Source organism: Genypterus blacodes, unplaced genomic scaffold (assembly GCF_046128005.1).
Source record: "Genypterus blacodes isolate CSIRO-AG114 ecotype Tasmania unplaced genomic scaffold, CSIRO-AGI_Gbla_v1 ptg000030l_1, whole genome shotgun sequence".
NCBI lineage: Eukaryota > Metazoa > Chordata > Actinopteri > Ophidiiformes > Ophidiidae > Genypterus > Genypterus blacodes.
In genome coordinates this window covers 4,143,238-4,162,632 of record NW_027466843.1, presented here as the reverse complement: position 1 = coordinate 4,162,632, position 19,395 = coordinate 4,143,238, and the positions used below count along the sequence as shown (strand labels likewise).

The 19,395-nt window shown below is 41.2% G+C and overlaps 1 protein-coding gene across 1 annotated transcript; it reads right to left on the bottom strand.

Moving 5' to 3' along the window:
• Positions 1-835: 835 nt before the first annotated feature.
• On the bottom strand, positions 836-10,674 carry sp6 (Sp6 transcription factor). The gene is made up of 2 exons (XM_076145824.1): positions 10,427-10,674; positions 836-4,884 (listed from the first exon to the last, which is right to left on the bottom strand). Exon 2 carries the CDS (start codon positions 4,776-4,778, stop codon positions 3,858-3,860), a length of 921 nt encoding a protein of 306 aa, XP_076001939.1. The 5' UTR covers positions 4,779-4,884; positions 10,427-10,674; the 3' UTR covers positions 836-3,857.
• Between the last annotated feature and the right edge of the window lie 8,721 nt (positions 10,675-19,395).

The following is a 19,395-nucleotide window of genomic DNA, read 5'->3' as shown; positions in this document are numbered from 1 at the left end:
CCCATGAACGTGTTCATGTTTGTCACTGAACTACAGCAAGCGACTGTAAACAACAGGAAGTGAAAACAAGAGTATACGTTATCAATACAGGTGATAAAGGCTCAGATCCGGCGCAGGACTTGACAGGGAGAGGAACGTCAACTTAAATAACCGCCGGCTGATCAAAGTGACGTAAGCAGTGGTCGCAAGAGTCATGTGGTATAAGTTTGACCCAATCAGCGAGGAGAAGCGACTACTGCCACAACAACTACGACTCCTGCCAATAATTATAAAAGTAATAATAGTGAGAGGTGTAGTAATATAATACATATAATAAGTATTGTTACGGATTGTGTGAGGTAATGGATTATATATAATTTTTCTGAACGAATTCGTGAGCACAATTGTGTTTCCTCGCTCCTGTCATTTGTATCCATCCAAACGAAGTATTGATAAGTTGTAGTGATGTGTATCATGGATAATATCACATGTAGTACAATATAATACTTTTACATCACTTACGTATTCGCTTTAATTCCACATATTCGTGTGCAATTGAAACCACATTCATGTAACAGTTTGGTTTTCACCGCAGCTAAGAACAAAAAATAAAAAATAAAAAATAAAAACTGAAATAGATAGATAGTGATAGATGGGTAGTTTATGTATCGGTGCTCTCGGTGTTTAATTCCCTTTTAGTGAGACTCTTCATCCTGCAGGGGGAGGTAGCGGTGCGGCTTGCATTTACCTGACCGACGCTCTTATCCAAAGTAACAATCACATGCTCTTGAAATCCATTCATTTACTCTTCTTACACATGTAATTTAGTCAAGTCAACTTTATTCTGCCAGATTGCTTGAGTATAAGAAACTACAGGCAAAAACTGTTTGGTTTTTAAAACGGAAGGGACTGAAAAGCTTAAAGTTTGTGAAGACAAGCATGGCAAATGTTAATTATACTTCCATACAGTTTCTGTAAATGTGTGAACGTGTACACAGAATATGGATTTCACATTTCATAATGTTATAACATTAAATGCAAATTATTACAAAATCATTTATTAACATTTCAAAACATATTTTATTAAAGTTTCCACAGCTACATTTTACTACAGCAACGTTTTAAATGGGCACAGCTTGGTAGCTCGCCACCGCCATCTCTCGGTATGTCTAGGTAGCGCACTCAGAAATAGCAAAAAAGGGATGGAAACACAAGAAAACATAAATTCAACGACCTATATTTTCATATTGTAGTGGGTCCACAACATGTTGTCGTACTATAATAATTCAAATACCAATGATTAAAAAAATGTTTGTATTAAAGGCACAGAATGAGCATTATTTAACCCTTATGTTCTCATGATGTTACATGTGTGTTTCTGTAAATGAAGCCTTGACGTGGACACAGAATATGGATTTTTATTCTAATAAAGTATGTTATTACATTAAAGGCAAATTATTACACCATAATTTATTAACATTTCAAAACATATTTTATAACAGTTTCCACAGCTACATTTTACTACAGCAAATTTTAAAATCATTTTCTACTGACCAACATTAAAGAAAACATTATAAGCATATCTATAATAATAAACCATAAAATAATAGTCAATACACAACAAAGTACTGTTTTAGTAGCATTTTCTCCCATTTTTTTTTATCTTCTATACATAAATACAGCAATTGTGAGCCTCCAATAATGTAAACTCTCTAATATATAGAAATCTCAGCCTAATGTCTCTGATGAGTTACACACACACACAAACACACCCTAATAGTGTTGTAAAGAAACTTAAAACTGCTCATATAGCTTTCTATAGAACTACCGATCATATCATGATTTTGATTATGAAAATGGTTTAATTATCCAAAATAAACAACCTAAACTGTTGCGACCGACTGTATCCTGCATGTCTACAGAGGGAAAATAGTTTGGTTGCTTTCAAATTCATTTCATGTGCCGTCTGTGCTTGAACAGCAGCCATGCCGCCCCATTACATCACTGGAAAAGGACACACACAACGGTTGTCATGTTTTAACAAGGCGCTTTATGAGACTTGAGTCGTTTGTCTCAGAGTGAAACATGGAAACCTGGAACGTCAGACACACCAAGTATCTGTTAATAAAATGTGTTGAGAGATATGCCCTATACACATTCTTCTTTGATGAATTCAACCTAAACTTGATCTGACATGCAAATGGACACGTAGCTCGTATTTTGGAACTGTACTGTAAACCGTCACTTTTCTGTGTACGCCAAGATTGTACAGGAAGGAAAAACTTCTGCACTAACTTGAATTGTTTAAGGCGTTCAACAAGGTGCTGAAAGTATTTCTATGGGCTCTAAGTCCTTGTTTCATTGTCCTCTGTGGCCCATTTCATCTCGTGCTACAGTTGTTTGATTAGGCATTAATCTGTCAGACTTTACTGTCTTTGTGATGAGATGAAGAGACATTTCCTGTCCTTCTTCAGTATTGACACCAGGCTAAAATGCCTAATAGTGAACCTGCATCTAGCATGTTCAAACAAAACCAGGTTCAACGTCGACCTCTGTGTTCACCTTCTTGGTCTCACCTGACAGCAGTGGTCACCAGCATTATTTTAAGCATGGGTGCTCAGGATCATGCTTACTTATCTATCTTACTATCGACTTTCATCTGATGGCCTAAAATACTGCATATGCTTGTAGAGGGGGCACAGTAATGAGTAAGGGCTAGAAATGTCCAACACACACTAATCTGATACTGTAGGATGTTGAATGAGTAGCGTGCAAACAGTTTTGATGTATCGTTAAAAAATAGATTCAGATCCAGAAAAATATTATATTTGTTACAGCATATTTTTTAGAGGAAAACCTTTAGTTTAGTTTGGTTTCTCTAGTTTCCTTTTTTGCAGTTGAGTGTTATTGCAATTTCAAATCATACTTTACTTAATCTGAAGACACCGGAGTGAACTGAAAATCCTTGAAGTTGCTGTTTGCGTGTTTGGTGGTGATCACACCACAGACGAGTATCTACCGTCTGAGTGAGCCGCTTCCATTAACAGGGACGTGTACCTAAGAAAATGGCCGCTGCTCATGTATCATAAATTCACAACAACACACATTAAATCTGTCAGCATCACATTGGCTCTCATCTGACACAGCACAGCTTTACTGCCTGTTCCACTTTCTGCTCCTATGCATAAATATACAGTGCCAAACCCCAGTATTCGGGACGTAATAACAACAATACAAAGTGGCTGTGATCGTTAATAAAAGTACAAAATGTACTGTTTATATTCCAGTGTTTTGTCACAACTTGCACAGTAGGATACACACTCAAGTTAGGATCACAAACGTCTGAAACTGAGAAAATATCCTCCATCCTGTTTCTTTCATCGAAAGCATACTGCCTTGGAAACCAGTTCAACAGTTGAGTGAAAGTAAATTAAATGTTGGAGACGTTCCCCAAGCCTTCCAGTAACAGGTTTCGTCACATGGTTTCATTGTAAACAATTTAACAAGCCACCTTCAGATTAACTCATTCCATTCTCTTAGTCTGCTGGTAGTAGTCGTCGCCCTAGCAGCACTGGAAGTTCCGCTGACGTTCTGTGGCTCCAGCCACCTTTGACTGTCTGCGGTCACAGTGGAATGTTTTCTCCTCTGATTCAGGACAGAATCCCTGTGTTTATTTTCTACGTGATATGACATTTGGATTATTGCTGAAGTTTTGACTCAAGCCCAACTGTCAAACACACAGGAGTCACTTTGTGTTTCCTCCAGCATTCATCAGTAACAGCTTGATCATAACTCTCCTCTATTCTCTATTCTATTGTTAAACTATGAGACCTCTGTGTCATATAGAGAAGCCCGAATGGAGAAAACGCCTTCTGCCTTTAGCCCGACTGCCCTGCTACACTGGAGACTGAGGGGTCTGTCTCACATTTGAGCTTGAGTGGAGGCTCAGTGCTTTCTGATGGAGATACATGAGAGGATGACTGAGGAGGCGTTGGTGGGTCAAAGCCTTTATCCATCCTCCCGTCTCCATTGACCCTCTCCTCCCCGTGTCCTGGGGGTGACTCGTGCGTGCGCATGTGCTTGGCAAGGTGGTCATTGCGCATGAACACTCTAGGACACAAGGCACAGCTGAACTTCTTTGCACCAGTGTGGGTCTGTAGGTGGCGCTGCAGTTCATCAGAGCGGGTGAATCTCTTGCCACAGAAGAGCCAGTTGCAGACAAAGGGCCGGTCGCCGCTGTGCCACCGTAGGTGAGCCTTCAGGTGGGACGTCTTGGCATAGGCTTTGCCACAGCCGGGGATGTGACAGTTGTGCATGTGCTTCCTCCTGCTGTCATCAGTGCTCTGGCCCAGCTGTTCTGCATGGACACAGTTAGGGCAGCGGCAAACAGCCTGGCCCGCACTTCTGGACGAGGAGCGTCGCTGAGGCTTTGGCCGGACGGAGACAGTGCTCTCCTGCGGCTCCTCCAGGGAGAACGGCTCCTGCTGCAGCATTTCAGGGGCCAGTGGCTCCATCTTGAAGCCGTCCTGTGAGAAGAGGTGGGGCGAGTGTGAGGCTTGAGTGTGTTGAGGAGGAACCAGAGAGCACAGCTGAGGGTCAGAGCCATAAGGCCCTAAAGAGGACTGCAGCCCCATGGAGCTCCCTGCACTCACAGAGGGCAGCCCCACACCCTGACCTGTCTGCAGGTCCATCCAGCTCCCTGGACCAGTGTGGAGGTCCCACCAGGAGGGGATATTCATGTCTTCTGAGTTGCCACCAGGTGGAGCCGTCCGTAACCAAGGCTCATACGGGTGGGCCATGACAGCAGCTGTTACAGGTGCCAAGACTGATGATGAGTGATGTTCTTTAGCTGTTGGGCAATGCTGAGAGGATTACCACATAGTGGGATGGTGATGCATTAAAAACCTGTAGAGAAAGAAACAAAATAAATATTTTCAAATCTCTCAACTTTTGAGAAGATCTCTTCAGTAAAGCGCATGTACCTGGAAATATTTACTCAATAGGAGTATATATGTTTTCAGTCCTCATGAGTATCATAGAGTTTCTGTTACAGACACACGTTCAGGATCCTTAACTAAACATGAAACTACTCCGATCAAAATCCCTTTTTCATGAGAGTCCTGGCCAGATGGCAACACATAAACCAACGCTGTACTCCAAAGCACAAAACTCTACACTTGTGATTGTGAGCAGGTTTTGACGATGAGAGGTCTTGAGGTCATTTTTTTTCCAATGCACGAGGCTTTGAAGGTCCCTAACTCCTGCTGAGCTCAAGTTTTGTGAACCTCAGATGTGCAAACATTGGAGCCTAAATCCTTCTGTCTACTACATTTAAATAACCGACCTCAAGCACACCTCCTTGGTCGCTATGGCTACAGCAGTTCTCACGCTGCATGTCCGTGGAGACACAAGAGAGGGGGAGAGAGACGTGTCCAGGCAGAAACCTGCCACATGCATCTGCTGCCAGGTACTTCCCATGGAGGACAGTCGAAGACAAGCGCAAAGAAAACAACATCATGGGCCCTGTGCAGAGGCAGAGGCAGAGGCAGAGGCGGCGGCGGGGGGGAGATGAGAGCGGTGAGATGTGGGGAGGGAGAAAAGAGAAGGGGAGTGTTGACAGGAGAGCAGTTTGCTAAAGGAAGAGGATCCAGGGAGGTATGGCTGCAGGCCAAAGTCTATTTGTACGTCTCTGAGGTTTGTGGAGATGAAACCTGGCAGACAGGAGAACCAGTTTTTTATGAATCACACATGATTTACAACAACAGCCCTCCAGGCAAGTTACAAAAGGAGGCCCGTAAAAACGCCCCGCCTCTTACACACTGGCGGCAGAAAGCATCAACAGTTGCAGATTGATGGCATTCAGAGGCCTGAGAATGGGAGTCAAACAATGACGAGAGAACAATTACTTTGTGTGTGCATAATTATGGGCGCACGCTCGGAAACAGCTTCCTGTCCACAACACACACTCCACATACACATTTCACCAACTCCTCCACAGAGTTATGCAGACATCCCACACGGGAGGAGGAGGAGGAGGAGGAGGAGCGTCCACATCCACAGGTGACACTGAGCTTGTTAAAATTCAACGAAGTCTGTGGAAATTTTATGACAAGAAGCTACCAGCCTGCACAACTTGTGTTTGGCTCCAAACATGTCCAGGCCCCAAACAATCTGTTGACTCGCAATGTTGCCACCACACCCCCATCCTCGAACATCTACAATTATCTTTACAGCAGGAAACAGTAAAGTAGTCTGAAGCTTTAGTGGCTGGTATCTATCTATCTATCTTCTTCTTCTTCTGATCTTTGGGTGTGATACCATATCTGGGATAGCAAACTGTGTGAGGTCACGCTGAAACAAGAGGGCAAGCTGCAGTGTTGGCAGGCATCCTGTACGATGATCGATGGAGATTGGAGGAAAATGTCCTTTTAGCTTTCTAAAAATTAAATGTTACAAAAGAAAATGACACAAAAGACATTTACTCTCAATACCAAGACTTCAATTGGATCCATCAATTCCTTAACAATCTTTTTGTGGATAATTTCATTTTGCTGAAGAAAGTCATAGGTGATGTCATGATGTAACTGCACTAATACTGATTTGTACAGACATTACTCAGTACTTTTAAATTACAAAAAAATAAAAATGAAAAGCTACTCTTTGGTTCATCTGTGACTTCTTAGTACAAATTCTAAGGTGATTCTAAGGTTTGATTTTGAATCAGATCATCCAACATTTCAGTGGCAATATCCTTTTATTGACTCTAGAGATATTACAAATCCATAAATAGTTTTGAGTGGAGATTCATAGAACTGAAGTACTGAAGTTTCTTTAATCCCGTCACCTCCTCATTAGACCATAGGAGTATTTTTTTTTTAATCTGAATCTTAAAAGAATTTCAGACAGAATCGAAAAACTGAAAGGGAACCGAAAACTAAAGCTGCTCAGTTCAGCTTTAGTTTTCTTTTAAGAGTTAGCTTATGCGGTTTGTTTGAAAGAGTTGAGCAGCGTCGATAAATCCAAGTGGAAGTTGAGCTCTAGAAAGCGTGTGCAGAGCAAACAGTGGTTTAAATGATTTAGTTTGAGGAACTGTATAGCTCATAATTAGCAGATTTGCTTGCATTTTTCTGCATTGTTCCTCCTCACTGTCTGTTCCGAGAAACCAGGGGCGGCCTGTTCAACACTAGATGATCCTTATCCATCTGTAAAATCACTCATTTTGGATACAATCGGAAACTGAACTTAACCTTTTTGAGAAAATGAGCAAAACAATGGAGCAATGATCTCATCCATGTGCAGTTTACAGACATGAGTTTGAAGGTAATAACAAGACAAACGGATCCAGAGAGTATCTTTGCTGTGTGGCCGTGGATCCATGAACTCTTGTTTAGCAGGCGTACAGACGGTGTCTCTCAGTCTGACACTGAAGGATCCCCTCACTAGAGCTCAATTTGTTGAGTCAATATGAGCACAGCGAGGCGATTACGCGTGATGCATTATACTCGCTTGTTTCTCTGAGTTTCAGTCACTCTTAGATGCTTTCTTGTTGCAATGAAATCGTAAAACAATTAGTTTGGAATTCCCTAATGAAAGGTCTGGTGTTAAAGGTCAAGCTGATTTATTTCATGTCGGCCTGGAGCCAAGAGCTCCTGCTCTGTAATTTTTTGGGAATGCGACTCAGACGCACAGTGGAGTGGCTCCTCTATGCTGCGCCCCCCGCCCCCCCCCCCCCCCCTTCCAACATGGCCACTCTGTGACTAACCATAAACAAATGAAGACAGCGGCATCCTCCACCATTCACAACAGTGCTGGTCGCACTCAGAGCTCCTGAGGGAAACAGCTGGCACGCATGGGGCCCCCAGGGGCCGGCAGCCAGGGAGGAGGAGGAGGAGGAGGAGGAGGAGGAGGAAGAGGAGGAGGTGCAGGTACAGAGGATGGATACAGAGCTGTGGTCATAAAACCTGCCCGACCAAGACCCAGCACAGCCCCTGCTTTTACAAGTCTGCCACTGAAGAGGCACCGAGAGGGAGAAACAAACTTTCCTTCTGGTGATCGTATAAAAAAAAGAGATGAGATAAATAGGATTTGTATTTTACAGTGTTTGAACTTTTCAGCGACATTTTACCAAATACATTTCAGGAGGTACTTTGTACTCCACTTCATGTATCTGACACATGTAATTAGCCGGCAGGAGATAAGATCAGAAAAAATCGAATGATCTACAAATTTTATTTTCCTATTCTCCTTTTCTTTCTTCCTTTCCTTCCTTCCTTCTCTTTGGCTTTCTCCCTTTCCTTCCTTCTTCAACTAAACAGACCTAAAAGTATAAAGGCAGAATGTTTACTTTTTTCTCTTTTAAATACAGTATGTGGTTTGACATTTCTATTTGTGTAATGGATGCGTTTACTTCACCCACAACGCTGTATTATGTTATGTTTGTTTAGCCTCACCTAACCCTTAAACTGCCAATATATTTATCTGTCCATTTGTCCAAATGAGTCCAGTTTACGTAACCGTCAGTCTGTCCTCCCTGAGGCTCCCACTCATCTCATCTCAGACATAAAAGCACAGTAAAAACGTTAACACCGTCTGTCTGTCTGTGGACACTCTAAACAAACTGGTTTGGGTCAAATGGCATTTACAAGTAATTCTATGTTGTTTTTGCTGAGAGTACAAGATGGGTGGAGCCGGTATAAGAGTTTATGAAGATGAATTTCTAACCTGCGTTTCAATGTAAATCTAAACATTCTGGGCTTCAGTCAAAGGCCAGGTATGGGAACATCCCTGTCATTACTGCAAAGACATCAAACACACGCAAAGAAGGTTTAGAATGAACCAAGTCTGACTGCAAACCTGTAATACATAAACACATCTGTGGCCTGCAATGATGAAGGGCAAGAATTCAACGGACTTAGACTTAGATAGTAGATACCTGCCGAGTTTAGAGTAAGAAAACTTTATTTGCCTTTTTCAGCTTCTATGAGCCTTTCCTGTGTGCGTTACTGTAGCACAGTGATTGTTTAGATATGGTTGACAGCTTAACGTCCTCAGTGATCTAGGAGTGTCTGTCGGTAAGACGCTGATTCATGCCTGACAGCACAAAATTCAGTAATCCGAACAATTTGTATTAGAATAGATACAGCAGCTTTTTGTGAAAGTTTTTTTTTTATCCTGATGGAAAATCACACACAAACATAAATCTATATTACTCCCATTTGACTGATATTTGAAGTTTTTGGTGTTGCCATCATCCGCCATTTATATTTAGTGTGGATTTATTGTGCAACTTCTATTCTATTTTGTGACGAAAACACCTGATCTTCAAGTATAAATATGTTTGGTAATAAATATACCCAAACACGACATTAAGGAATTAATATTTGTACTTTGTTTCATAATGTTTCTAATCTTCAGTGGACCTCAGAGATAACAGTAAAGATCCACCATGTTTGTCTCCTTCACAAAGAGATGAACATGACCTGACAGTAAATGTGATTTATTATCAAAATAAATAACTTATGTGCTTAAAATGAGTTGAAATTTGGATCAGCCTTCACACTTAGATTCCCAACATGTAAACCTTTCCTAACGATTGACCCTAAACACCTCAAACCACAGTCTTGCGTCTTAATAGATTCATGTAATACTTATATTTCATACTTATAAACTTACTATTTAATCTTGTCATGTTAGATTTGACATAACTTCACACTTTATGAGGATTTTGTTTCTTGATTATAATCTTCCTCCTCCTTCCTTCAGCTTCAATTTACTATAGAATGAGTGTGTGAATGTCCTATAATTGTAAAAGATTTTTTTGTATATTGAATATTCCTGAAAAGCATGAAAAATTGACTCCGCTCTAACATAAAATACAAACATTGTTTAAGATTCCAGGCGCCTATTTTTTAACTAACAAAGAAGTAAAAATGAAACCAATAATCACTGTCGGTCAGAATATTAAATATAGAAATGTGTTTGTCTGTGTACATTAACCTGCTTCACCTTGAATTTGACCTCCCAGACCTTAAACCAGCCTCTTGAACCTCTGCACCAATCACAAAATAACGATTAAATCCTGTTGTTACTGTCATGTTACTGGATTAAATCTGACACTTACATTGAACTCAAACCGGATTGAGCATACTTTACACTGCAGCAAACAACATTTACACCACAGCCTAGAGGTATTAAGACTGTATGAAAGGTTACGCTGTATTAACAACTACCATGGCCTCTTTATAAGACTTATAAGACATTTATTGACATTTTAACCACTTATTTCTGTTTTTCTTTACCATGAAATTACTCTGTTATTTTAAAACAAATGCATAGCTCGCAGTTATTCATCTTTACACTTTGTGACTGGTGATCTTTCCAGTACTTTCCATCTTGGTTTCTGTCTTTAAGATGTGTAGGTGTGTGATTCCTGTAAAGTGCTGTTTACCTGTGAGTCTCTGGTTGTGTCGCTGCTCGGAGTGTGTGAGGGGGATGAAGGCACTTTGGAAGCAGGAGGTCTTGGCGCGTGTCAGCTCGGTTCTGATGATTCTTCCCGCACAGCAAAATAAAATCCTCATATTTCACCAGTTTTCCTCTACGACGCGCGGTTCCGGCGGTGCGCGTGTGTGGTAAAGCGCTCCTTCCCTCTCTGTCTCTCTCTATGTGTGTGTGTGTGTGTCTCTCTTCCTCTCTCTCTCTCTCTCTGCACTGACTGTAACTTTATGATGGCTTCGGTGTCTTCACTCCCGCGAGGCTCCGCCCACTCTGCGGTCACTATGCCCTCCTCGGCTGGAGGTGAGCTTGAAGCTTGTGTGTGTGTGCGTGTGCACGTACACGCACACGCACACACACACACACTGACACATATAAGAAAAAGGTGCTCAAACTGTGGGCTGAGGTCCTGGAGGGGCCCGGGTGGGAGTCATTCACCAGTGGTAATCTGCTCTGTGCACGTGATGTCATTGCTTTAGTATCCAAAACCCAGACAAGGAATTTATATTGTTATACTGTATTTCAGTTTTAGATGTTTCTATTTATTTGCGTTAGTATTTTTTTTGCTTCTTTTCTTTGTTTATTTATTTTGCTTTTTCATTATTATTTTTTAATTATATATTTTTTTCATTTATTGTACATATATTTCATATATTTTATATTTTATATATATTTTATATTATATTAAGTTTTTTGGGATCTCACTGCACACACACACACACACACACACACACACGCACACACATGTCTGTACAACTCAGGATACACTTCTCATGGTGCATTGACAAAAACATTCAGTATATTTGTCACAGCCTTGATGATTGTGTTTGGAAAACTGCAGCAAATTTTATTTCTTAAGATTTCATTGATTTTTTTCCTTTTTTTTTTTACTTCGGCTCCATCTGCATCTGCACTGCTGCTCTTACAGGATGAGCTACCAGAGGAATGAAAGAGCTTTGAAGTGACAGAGCTCATTCTGTCAGGTGGAGTAAACGCTGTAAAAATGAATCAAATCAAAATGGCAGTAAACAACACAGCCCGTTTAAACAAATCGAAACCTGATTACTGGATTCTTTTATCTTGCTGCGCCTAAATATTTCACAGTTTTGCGAGTGCAAAGCTCTTGGTGCAAACAGAGTGAAAACACACACTGCTGGCGATACCTGGGATAGGAATATCAACATATTTGCTGCTTAAACTCTTATGAAAGCAAAACAATATATTTTTATACTCCTCACCCATTGAATGTATACTGAAATGCAGTGTCAGCATTTTGAAGACCTTGTTTCACTCTGTCTATCTTGTTTTAATCAAATTTATGTGAGTACACACTCAACATTACTTTACAGCCAGTTCAATCCAATTCTATAACCCTTTCCCCACTTTACATAATGAGCCAACATAATTTACAGTAATGCTTTTCCCTGAATATGTATTATAATGTATGCAACGGTATTTATAGATACTGGCAGTACTGTGATATTTACCTGCTGATAAAAAGCATTTTCTCAACTTAAAGCACTGTTATTTCTGAGAAAAGAACTCAAACTATTAGAACAGAACAATTTTATCTCCCTGTAAACAGTGCCGCCAAAAAAAAAACTCAATAACACAATATATGTTGTGTGTGTGATACATAAGAGATAACAGGATATTAATATCACAAATTAATACAAACATTTCTACAAATGGAGATATGCTCAGGGTCTGTGAGAGAGTTAGGGTGTTTTGTGGATCTCTGTGCCACATAAATATATAACAGAAAGATCAGGACCCTGATTGATGAAGCAGTAGACATGTAACTGTTACTGCATTGAAATGAATTTGTCTGTTTTTCCTTGTAAGGAGACACATTTTGCCCATGTGACTCATCAGGGACAAACTATTCCATTGTTAAAGGCTCAAATCAAACACACAGTTCCACACAGTTTTCTGATGTTACAGATTTGCATGTACCTTACAGCAGAGGTTTCTTATGTGTGCATGCATGGAGATATTGTTCACACAGCGCACAGTGTCGGTGCTGTAACACGGACAGGTGGGTGACTGCAGCCTGTGAATCAGAGAGTTGAGACGTGGAAATCCTTTGATTGCTGACACTCCTGAGAGGTGGTTTAGCCTCGGCCAGGGCAGGCAAAATAAACACATCTGCTCACCTTACTTTGCAGAAAACACACACTTCTGCTTACCAAGGGCAGCAGTCCTCCTTATTGAACAATCTCGGCAGAAACAGTGTGTGTGTACGTCTCAAAACGTCTGTAATGTAAAGATTGGACCGCTACAGAACTTACTCACTCAAACTCAAACTCAATTTCACTCAAATGTTCAATTTCTCTCAAGTGGTGATTCTTGTAATATGTCACAGCATAATGGATTGCAATGGTTTTGAGTGTGCATCACACACTTAATCGTTTTTTAACATCATCTTCCTTTGAGGCTTTTTTTATTTCGTCTCATGGCTGACTTAATTCCTTTCCTGTCGCGGCATGTTGGTGGAGCAGCTTCAAATCAACTGACAAACACAGACCACAGACAGGCCGGCGGGAAGTGGCTTCCTACCTGCTCGGCTCCTCTTTCTCTGAACCAGCACTTTAGAAATGCTGAGTTCAGACTGTTGGCACGACGGCGATATAATGGGACTGCAAACAAATATTGACAAAATACTGAATCAGTGCATGCCTCAATTGATTACTGTTTATTCTAGACAGATCTTGAATAAGTCAGGTCAGACTCCTAATCTTACTATCATCTACTTAGCCTTAAATATTCCAAAAAAAGTATTAAATGTGAAAAGAGGAAAGCATTCAGGACACTTATTTTTAATTGTTTGCGCACTATAAACATGCTTTGACACATTTGTAGCCGCCACAAAAAGAACAATTAAAATGATAGGGACAATTGAAAGGACGTGATCATTTGAACATTTTTGTAAATTACATGTTTGTTTTCTGTTTATTGGCCTGTCTCCTCCCTGTATCATACATGTACACATGGGGGAGATCAGGCCACTGAATTGAAGACCACACAGCACGTCTAAATGCTGTTTACTAAGGCCTTTAAATAGTCAGGCATAGTCCCCCATGAATGCAACAAAGAACAATCAAAACGAGACTGTTTAATAATGTTTAATTACAGTGCAGTTTTCAGTCAGGGCTTACAAATTCTCCTAATGATTTAAGTGTGTTTAGACAGCTTGTTTGACCGTTTTTGTTCACAGTTCTCTATTTTAAAAGTGACACACAATTTCCCCAAACACTGAAAAAGACAACCAAAAATTACAAGGCTTTCATAAACAATACTGAAATACTGACATTTAATGTTGTCGTCGATCCTGTAAAACCCACACAAGTTTCTTCTTTCTAATCCACGTATTACTGCACTGCAGCATTACAACCAAACCTATCCACTTCATTCAGACCGCTAATTACATACGATTAATTAATGTGACAAAGTGCTGATACAAATGTACTATTATGAACACAAATAAAAAATAAATAAGGTTGTGTACCAACAGGAAATGAGCTTCATCTGCTATAGGTGTGATTTGGGCAACCGATGTTAAGCAAACGAATAGCCAACAAAATATAATTTTCAAAGATTTATGACACTTTAGTGAGCAGCTGTCAAAGTGTCAAGTAGATTCTTAATTTCTGTTGTGCAGAAAAATAATCATTTAAGGGCTATAAATCAATATGTCTTGTATGTTTGCGGAAGAAGTGTGTGTACAAACGGTGTACTTGTCAGCTATTGTGTTGTTAATTATAGTTTAGTCAAGTAAGAAGTGCCTTTGGTTTGGGTTTTTGCAGTAATTGATGATGTAAGAAATCAGCCGATGACAGTTTTGCAATGATCAGGGACAGGTATAGAGAGTTAGTCTTACCTCGGTCCTCAGTCGTCAAGGTATTTAAGACTAATAACTTACTGAAACTTAGACTTCTGTACGGCAGTATGTGAGATGTGAATTTGGACTTGTGCTGTGTGTATTCAAGCTTTAAAAGTTAGCTTTACGCCAGACTTGTGTTTCCATGGTGACAATCGCCTACTGACAAACAAAAAGGCGCTCAGAAAGCATATACCTCCACCAAGGACGAGCAGTGGATGACTATGTGTCAATGATGAAATTTACGGGGTTATGGGGTTTACGAGGAATGTTTTCATGTGAGCTATTACAGGCTGCAGGAACCAGCTAAGCTGAGGCTGTGGTGGGTGCTGAACTCGAACCTGAACCTCTTCCATGTTCTCTTCTTCATAGTAGCTGAAGAGCTTCCCCCGGGGATTGAGGCATCAAGCTCTAGGGACAGGTGGATCACGGTCTCCTCACCGCTCCAGCCACTGTGCCATGCTGCCAGCTGGACCATGGAGAGGCAGGGCTCTCGTTGCGTTGCTGTGCTGTTTTCTGACTGCCATTTTCAGTTTGGCTGGCGTTCTCAGCAGGGCTGTGGGATATGGCAGGCTGGGCATAGGGGCTGATGGGTAGGCAGCTGCAGTTCATGACCAGCAGTGGATGCTGTGGGGCGATCGGTGGTGGAGCGCAGCCGGGCGGCGTCGTTGCTAGCCCTACAGATTGCTGGGGGATGATCAATTGACAGTAGTGCTGTAGTGTAGCTGCAGCTCTACTGTCAGCTGTAGCTGTGGTCCTGTAGTGCTGATTCGGGTAGCTAGGGAGCGATTTAGTCGCACAGCGCTGGAAACACCAGGGGGCACTGGAGCAGCCTCCAACTGGCGTAGTCAGATCTGCCCGAGGGACTGCTTGATTTCTCGTCTTCGCTTTCCCTTCTCTCTATGCTAATCCCAATTCTGACACCAGAGTGGCTAGCTTGATGTTCAAGAGAAGGATAATAAAGAGGTATCTGAGATTTCCCTGAGCTTTCCCTGTGTTCCGCTCAAACCCAGTTGTTGTTGATGTTGTGGTGGTTGATCGCACAGCCCAATATTGTCTGTTGGTGAAGATGCTATAACATATTGGAAGATGTGCACTCATGCCAGTCACATTTAGAAACCCTACATGGACACCAGAGTGCATTTATGGATTAAATACTGTTTATTTTCATTTTTCAGATGACTGCATTGTTAAACAGTAGAAATATAAAGTAAACAGCAGTCAAATTTGAAAAAATTAGAACACGCTGACATATTAAACAAATGTCACTTTCAGGTGTAGAAGTACTACAGAATCATCTCCTTAGAATGAGTCTGTGGTATTGAATTGGGACACAGCCCTGTTTAAAACTCTCATGCTGGTGTGTGTGTGAGTAAACCTGTGTGTGTACAACATGGGACTTTCCTACGAGCACACATGTTTAGTAAATAGGATTCTCAGCCGATGAGTTTGGTTCTGGTTTGGATCGACTGGTCTCTGGCTGCTTTGCTTTGCTTTAGTCCCACGGGAACTAAAGCGGTGTCCCAGACAAATCCTCCTGCCAACACGCCAGCCTCCACAAAGCTAGTCTCACTAAAGCCTCACTTCCCCTCCACAGCCAGAAAAAAATCCACACAAAGTAAACAGTAAGCACCTAGTAGTCAACTTCCTTATCCTTGTTAATTATTCAAAATCCCGGAGGAGCGACCGGCCCACAGTTGAGTCACTTTTTTTCCTCTTGCAGCACTCACTCAGCACAGCGGCCCCCCTCTCCTCCTGCCTCCCCTTTCAACTTCAAACCCCGTCATTTGTGCAAGCTGTGCTTTGATTGTAGCAAACACCTGTATTTTTCAAGGAGAGACTTCCTTGTGAGCCCCCGCCTCCCATCTTTGATTGTTAAACAGCGGTGGCGCCGTCATTACTGTCTGTGCGACTGATGCCGCCCAGCTTCCCCTCCCATCTTCCACCTCTGCCTTTTAACCGGAACTTTAATTGCTCAGAGAACATTTTGGAACTCTTTATTTTATCTAACATTTTTAAAAAAAGTGTTTAGTGTGTGTGAAGGAAGAGTAGAGAGAGAGAGAGAGAGAGAGAGTGGGGGAGAGAGAGATATTTGAAGATTGTGCTCACAAGAGATCACAAGACTCGACTGCTTAGATACAACAAAGATGTTTGTCATGAACAGAGGTAAAGGATTGTAGCAGTCTGATGGACACAGACTTTTGCACACACACTAAACAAACACATTTTTCCTGCCTCGCCAGTAATACCCCAGGAAGACAGGCAGACACACACACGCACACACACCTTTGCAGCAGTAATACCATGCTTTATTAGATGGCCTCTCCTGCCATCCTGTCTCCCCCCTCAGATTAATGTCCTCTGGGCTCTCCAGCAGCTGTTTCCGTCCCTTAACACCCCTCATCTTCCTCCGGCCAACCCTCTGCTTCACATGGCACAGCTCACAAACTGGGCCACAACGCCTGTGTGTCTCTGGGAGAGGCCTCTCTGCTCAGCCGTGTGTGTGTGTGTGTGTGTGTCTATGTGAGAGAGACTTCATTTTATACAGTTTAAAATACTTTTTCTCCACTGCATCTCCACCATAGTTTCTCTCCAGGAAAAGTCTCTATGTTCTACTGTCTGTTCTCCAGTCTACAGTATACTATCAGAAAATATGACAAAAACTTCATTTACAATTATTTCAACATTTCTTCTTTGCCTCTCTCTCTTCTTCTGTGTCGGCTTTTCTTTCTTCTTTCTTCCTTTATCTCCTTCTATCCTCCCTACCTTTCTTTCCTTCATGTCTTATTTTAGCTGTGTATGCTTCTTGATGTTTTACCCAGAACTCTTCTTTCATTCCTCTTCTCTTTGCGTTGCTACATTTTTCCAATCACTTTAATTACTTTTTTATTTATTCATCTGCTTATTTATCTACGTATCAATTTCTACCTTCCTTCTAATCTTCCCTTAATCCTTTTTATATCTCTCTCTTCTTCCACACACAGACCTCTTTCTTCTTTCTTTCATCTATCTTTCCTAATTTCCTTCCTTCCTGCCTGCCCCCTTCCCCCCTTCCCTCCCTCCTTCCCTCCCTCCTTCCTTCCTTCCTTCCTCATTTCTTTCCTGAATTTCTATCTTCTTTTAGCTGTGTATGTTCCTTTGTTTTCTCCCTGCTTTATGTTTTCACTTTCCTCTGCTTTGTTGCTTTCTCACAGCTCCTTGTTTTTACTGCTATTCATGTATCTGTTGTTGTTTTTTTACTCTTCCTTCTTATCTCATGGTCTTCATACTCTTTTCCCTCTTCCTTCTAGTCTTCCGTCTCTCAATCCTTCCGTTCGACAGATTTGAAATCATGAACATTCCCCCAAATTTCAATGTAAAATGATTTTACTGAGAGCAGTCTGCCTTTACTACATATTAACACCTTACTGATACAAATATTTTTTTTTAGTGCTTTGTTTGATGATGAGTAACAAAGTAAGACTCAGGTCAAATTAAATTAATCTTTATATTTTTTACTTCACTGTTTGCATTTTTTCTCTGGCTAAATTTGTGCTCTAAATCATTTCTGATCATTTCATCATTCATTTGTTGTCACAGTGATTTGATATATTGATCATTTCATCATTCATTTGTTGTCACAGTGATTTGATATATTGGTGTATTCATACTGTTTGTTTTTGATTTGGCTGCTTAGTTTCTCTGTCTGTGCTTGTTTTTTGTTCTGCTGTGTTTGTGCGCACTGTAGAAGTGTGTGCAGTCTTATACTTGGGTGTGTCTACCTTTGGCTCAGGTGGGCGTTTACTTCTCATGGTGCATGTGTGTTTGCGTGTGTGTGTGTGTGTGTGTGTGTGCGTGTGTGTATGCGTGTGTGTGTGTAAGGCAGACAGGATGTGCAGTGGTTGTCAGCACTACAGGAGATGAAAGGCCAGAGAGGGTGTGGAAGTAGCCAAGTGCCGCTCAGGTAACACACCGTCGGAAATTTCTCAAGAATTTCAGGCTTGTTGCCTTCAGCGTTCCTCATGTGCCATAACAGCACAGCAGTGCACTGCTTTGACGTCCAACTCAACACCCTTCCCAAAAGCTGGGCACCTACAGAGTCCAGGTGCTACACGAACCAATGACATACATCCAAAAACTACATTTTCAGAGCACAAAAACTGATTGCATCATCAAAAAATGACAGATCCATGAGTCATTTCCAGAATGGAGTTGTTTATGTTTGTTCGGTTCACACTGGCAGTGGTGGAAGAAGTATTCACATCCTTTATGTAAAAGGGACAATGAAAGCATAGCAAAATACCTGAATTTTGGGTTTTACTTCAGTAAACCAGGGCTGTATGAGCAGTGGTTTTTGATCAAACTGCTTTATCATACTGTTTGCAGATAAAACAATGTGGCATATTTTATTTTTGAATGTTAAATCTGAATCTGAATGTTGCTCTACACGTCTGCCTATATGTGCGTGCATGTTAAAATGACAGCCTTGAGGTTGGGATGGCGACTGGCATTCCAATGATGTGTCAGTTACTGCTATGCTGTTAGGCAGGTTCATATCAATGGAGTTACAGCACTCACATCCCTCACACAATATCGTTGGCACCAGTGAGGCTGCAAACATCTTATTGTTTGTTTGTTTTTCTAATGTTAATTGGTAGCTCATGTATTGATGTCGCATGAATGTTTTTCTGGGCAGGGTACCCGAATGATTGCTTTTAGATACTGACCCAAATGCCTTGATACTATAAACTCCTGAAACCTGTACAGTAATCTAATTAATAGAAATGTTGGGATCCATGAAAGGAGGATGAGCATTCATAAAGTGTCAAACTCAAACTAAAGTATCATACTGTACGTTATGTATTCACCAAACTACATTATTTCTATATCACATAAACATTTGCCCTTTCATACCCCAGGTTCCATTCCTATTAGTCCCATACTGTTCTCTTAGATGTTTAGATGTCGTCCCACTTGTCAGAGTGGAATCAAAAACAATACCATAACAGGTCTAAGACTTTCCAGTGATTAGATATTATCATCATCCATCTGAGCCTGTAATGATC

Excerpts from the sequence above, each read along its gene's own strand:
- sp6 (XM_076145824.1), bottom strand. The coding sequence starts at position 4,778 with ATGGCCCACCCGTATGAGCCTTGGTTACGGACGGCTCCACCTGGTGGC.